At 38.6% G+C, this 5,000-nt stretch overlaps 2 protein-coding genes across 4 annotated transcripts in view; both read right to left on the bottom strand.

The window, feature by feature from the left end:
* LOC306819087 (lysophosphatidic acid receptor 6) overlaps window positions 1-2,830 on the bottom strand; it is an 11,052-nt gene extending 8,222 nt beyond the window's left edge. For 2 of the 3 annotated variants that reach the window (XM_079372835.1, XM_079372837.1), the window contains exon 1: window positions 1,916-2,126. The gene's annotated coding sequence lies outside the window, so the exon portion shown is untranslated. Of the gene's footprint in view, window positions 1-1,915; window positions 2,127-2,799 lie in introns of those variants that run through there. The other variant, XM_079372836.1, reaches the window with a different exon arrangement.
* Window positions 2,831-4,497: 1,667 nt separating this feature from the next.
* tm4sf21b (transmembrane 4 L six family member 21b) overlaps window positions 4,498-5,000 on the bottom strand; it is a 3,148-nt gene continuing 2,645 nt past the window's right edge. The window contains 2 exon segments of the mRNA XM_079372833.1: window positions 4,498-4,795; window positions 4,940-5,000. The exon segment at window positions 4,940-5,000 is cut by the window's right edge and continues 126 nt beyond it. Of these exon segments, the coding sequence (XP_079228959.1) occupies window positions 4,793-4,795; window positions 4,940-5,000 (64 nt within the window). The 3' untranslated portion in view covers window positions 4,498-4,792.

The following is a 5,000-nucleotide window of genomic DNA, read 5'->3' as shown; positions in this document are numbered from 1 at the left end:
TGAAGATGGTCCAGCGGTTAAGGACTCTGCCAGGAGACCAGGAGACCAGGACACATGGGTTCGATTCCCGGCCCCAACAAACTGAGGTACACAACTCAAACATGTGTGTGTGTGTGTGTGTGTGTGTGTGATGAATGAGTGTGATTTCATTTCCGTACGACTCGCCGAAAATTTCCGTCGTTGCGATTTCTCGTCGATTTCAACTTGCGTTCATTTCAATGTCCGAATTTGAGAATTTCCATCAGCGACCATCGAGGAGGAAACAGAGAAAGGTAAAACACCTGAGCCCAGGGCCCAGATTTTTTTTCTTCTTTAAAAAATCATAAAAGTTTGATGGTTGAGCTGATGAGATGAGAGCGAAGCTGATCATGTGACCTTCATGTGACCTTCATGATGAGACGGATCGACAGCTCGGCTTCAAACCTCTCGATAAAACACTCAAATATTAAATGGGTCATTCCGCCATAAGAGTGACATTTCCGTCCCCAGCATATTATTGTATATTAAATGTGTAAACACAAGTAATTATATAATACAAATTACATTTTATTATTATACTAAACACCGTACACATGAATCAATGTAGAAATTACAGATATATATTTTTTAAATGTTTTAAAAAGGCATCCAAAACACTGATACGTGGCATTTCCTGCCTGTCCCCACAGCCAAAAGCTACACTTTACCACAAAGCATCATGAACAAAATCCTTCCAAAATCTTTTTTTTTTTTGCATTTAAGTGTGACTCCATATTCAATATACACCTGCATGAAAAAAGTTTTACAAAAACATCATTATATTTTGGTTAAAATTCACATTTTAGTGCTGTCCCCAGGTTTTCACTCATTGCTGTTACCCAATCATATTTGGAACATTTCATCAGTGACATGTTCTGCAGGAAGTGACATCATTTGGGCCTTCTGCAAGTCATGGCGAGACCAAAAGTAAATAAACTCATTTGTTTTTCCTTAAATTTAAGGATATATTAGCTGCGTCAGAGACGATCTAAAAACTCAGTCCTGTTACCTCAATTATCTCTAAGACAATATGTGTTGATATCAAAAGTAAAATATTGAGTTAAATCTTAAGAATGTGCTCTATATACTCGAGCTATTAGCACGGATGCTGAGTTGATAGATTTCACACAATTGGTCATTTTATGCTAAAACCTCATTGCTGTTACTCAAACATAGAGTAACAGCAATGAGGAGGCTCGTGCTTTCGGATGCCCTTTTCTGTTAATTAAAAGAATACAATGAATGAATGTAAATAATATAATGAATGGATGAGTATTATTAGTTTACATGATTTTATGCATTTGAAATGAAATAGGCTAAAGTTGTTGTCATCTGAGATCAGTTTTGTGAATCATAGTTACAGGGAGCATTGAGCACTGATGGTGATCTATACCCTGGAGTCATCACAGACATGAGCCAAATGGATCAACCACATCCATTGTTTTCTAAGGGAAAACAATGGATGTGGTTGATATTCCTTTAAACATGGTTTTAAAATGGCATTTGTGTTTTGGTAACAGCAGAGAAAAAAATGCAATGATAATAAACTTTCGATAGTTGCAATAAATTAAAAAAAGTAGCCTGAGATTGACCAGTACTCATTTTGAATGAGTAAATGTGTATATTACTAAATTCTATATTGAAATGGAATGAAAATTTAATTTTAATTTTGAAGAGTTACGATGAGCAAATTGCACTCTTATGTCGGAATGACCCAAATCATGAAAACATGAAGAAGAAGAATATCGGGCTCCATGTTTCCTCTCAAACCATGAAACTGATTCCTCAACTTAAGATCTGAATCATGAACTTTCCCACTGAGCCTTCTTCTCTTGGTCAGACTCAGAGAGGTTTAAACTGCGTCATATGTGAGAACAAGGAAAAGCTGAAGGTTGACCTTTTGTTGACAGAGTGAAGAACACCTGATGCCAGACACGTGACCTGTGGACTACTTCACCCCCAGCATCCGTAAACTCAACATTTAAACTGTACAATATCCAATTATCAGTCCAGTAATGAGGACACACTTCATTTCACACACAGTTCTGCTCAGTTTTTGGTAAGAGGGCGCCCTCTAGCGGCTAAAGAGGGAACCTCTCTCACCGTAATGATCATAAATGTGAGCGTTTCTGTGACGTAACGTGTCTGTACGTGGTTATATTTCACGAGGATTTAGGAGAAAGTTATTCTTTAACTTTAAACAGACTTTAATCATAACGTTTCTAAAAACAGAGCAGATTTTACTTTATATTCTTCCGTGTTGACATTGAAGGAGCCGAGACCTCGTGGCGCAACGGTAGCGCGTCTGACTCCAGATCAGAAGGTTGCGTGTTCAAATCACGTCGGGGTCAATCTTTTTATTTCACTTGATTTTTTTTTTTCTTCTGCTTACACATCGAAGTGTTAGTTATTTAAAAAAAAACAGAAATAACGTCAAAAGATGAATTGAAACGAAACCAGGTCAATAAATAATAACTGTTAACGCCTGGGAAACAGATACAAGAAGAAATATCATTTTCTAGATTTGATAAGAGGTCAAAGTTATCTTTATAGTCCCCACACGGAAATTAGTTTGCAGCAGGAAACATAGAAATACATAGACAACACTAAAAAACAATCCAACTTACATTAACAACAGGTACATTGAATAATTTGCATAAAACCTGACAGCAGCAGAGATAACCAGCATCCTGATGAAGCTGAAAGTACAATGAACAATCATTTATAATCCAACTGCTATTTAACAAACAAACAGCAGCAGGTAGAAAAGAGAGCTGATACCTTTTGGTCCTGAGCTCAGGCAGTCTGAGGGGAGAAGACTCTGCACACACGGGCTGATCTGGACTCTGCAGGACAAGTGTCCTGACCACCTGCCTGCTGGAGAGCTGGACTTCAGTCCTCACAGTTATCTTAATTATAAACTCAGATTCTGTCATTCAAAGGGATCCTTCACTATTTGCATTAAGCTTTGTATCATTAGAAACTGGGTAGCATTTTTGAATGGTCATGCAGCCATGACCTGCAGTGCATTCTGGGAGCTGTTTTCTTTAATCCACATGAGCCAAGAAGATACTTTCTGCTTTTTTAGGTCAAGAAAGCTCCAACTTTAAAATGTATTTCACATTTCTACGACGATATGAGCCAATGTGAGTCCAGGTTCATGTCACTTTAATGTTTGTAACAGGAAGAAATGTGAGACAAAAGTCAAAGTTAGGAGATAAGTGTAATGAGTATTAGATAGTCTAAAGAACTAATTGATTATTTAATTTTAATATCTAATAAAGTGTATTTTAATTAAAAGTCATTTTACATAATGTCATTAAAGAAACACAGCGTAGAAAACAACCTTTTCACTTGTGCGAGTGTTGAGAATCATGTGCCAGTAAAACTCAAAGTCAGATTTGAACCCACAACCTCCAGACTGTTAGACCAAGTCCTTACAGGCTGAGCTATGACCCGTCTGATGACCTCTGACCTTTAACATGAGGAGTGTGTGAAGCTGTGAGAGTTGATCCATTTGATTTGTAGAGCGCTTTACATTCCTGAATCTGCTTCAGAGTTTCAAAGAGTTCAAGCAGGTCGACCTGAACACCTGGTTCCACCTGAAGCCTCTGATTGGTTCTGATCCTCCACCTCTCACTGACTCTGTTTCTGTCTCAGCGCTGAAGATGGTCCAGCGGTTAAGGACTCTGCCAGGAGACCAGGACACGTGGGTTCGATTCCCGGCCCCAACAAACTGAGGTACGCCACTCAAACATGTGTGTGTGTGTGTGTGTGTGATGAATGAGTGTGATTTCATTTCCGTACGACTCGCCGAAAATTTCCGTCGTTGCGATTTCTCGTCGATTTCAACTTGCGTTCATTTCAACGTCCGAATTTGAGAATTTCCATCAGCGACCATCGAGGAGGAAACAGAGAAAGGTAAAACACCTGAGCCCAGGGGGAGTCCAGCTAGCTTAGCTTAGCAAGCTAAAGCTTAGCTTAGCAAGCTAAAGCTAGCTGGACGGGCAGATTTTTTTTCTTCTTTCATAAAAGTTTGATGGTTGAGCTGATGAGATGAGAGCGAAGCTGATCATGTGACCTTCATGATGTCGGCTCTTTAAAGGGGCCAAACTCTACTCACCAATCTAAAACTATAAAACAACAGGGCTGAAATCTAATCAACAGTGTTCACATGAATAATCTTTTCTTTCTTTGTTGTGTTTTTGTTTAGTTTTATTTTTATTGTTGATCTTCTCTTTCCTTTGCAAAGTGTTATTGTGTGAATTAGCATGTGTGCTAAAACACTCCATATTAAATCAACTTTAAATTAAAGTATATATATATATATATATATATATATATATATATATATATATATATATATATATATAATATAATAACAATAAAAACCCAATCAAAGTGATTGATACACTGCTGCATGAAGCCGAGGTAAACATTCTCACCTCATGGAGTCCGACACCAATCAGTTTCACATGATAATTGTAATAAATATCTTTATTAAGATCACTCGTCTCTCCTGATTGAACTCAGCGACAACGAGGAGAAACAATATTTGAACGTTTATTAAAAAACACTTTAAACAAATAAAATGTACAGACACAAAAACAGGAAGTGATCCAAGTCGTCCGGGAAGAATTACAAAATATTTATGAATCGTTATCAACAGAAACCACGAGGACACGAGGCTTCAGGGCAGATTGTTGTTGCCATGGTGACGAGGATGATCCTTCAGGTTTCTTCTTCGTGGTGTCGTGAGGAGTTTTAGTTCAGCTTACTGTTGAGAGAAAACAGACGTGAGGATTAATCACTGAAGCCTGCGTTCTCCCTCGCGTCCAGCAGGGGGCGACCCTGAGAAAGCCTTCCTATTGGTCAGTGTTTCACGTGTTTGGAGAAGGTGTGTGATTGGCTCTGGTCTCACCTCTTTGCCGGCGCAGGTGCCGCAGAGACATCCGAACAGCCCGTTGACCATCTGGATGGCA

This window comes from Symphodus melops, assembly GCF_947650265.1.
Source record: "Symphodus melops genome assembly, contig: scaffold_232, whole genome shotgun sequence".
NCBI lineage: Eukaryota > Metazoa > Chordata > Actinopteri > Labriformes > Labridae > Symphodus > Symphodus melops.
The sequence above is the reverse complement of the archived record's forward strand: the minus strand, read 5'-3'. Positions and strand labels throughout refer to the sequence as shown.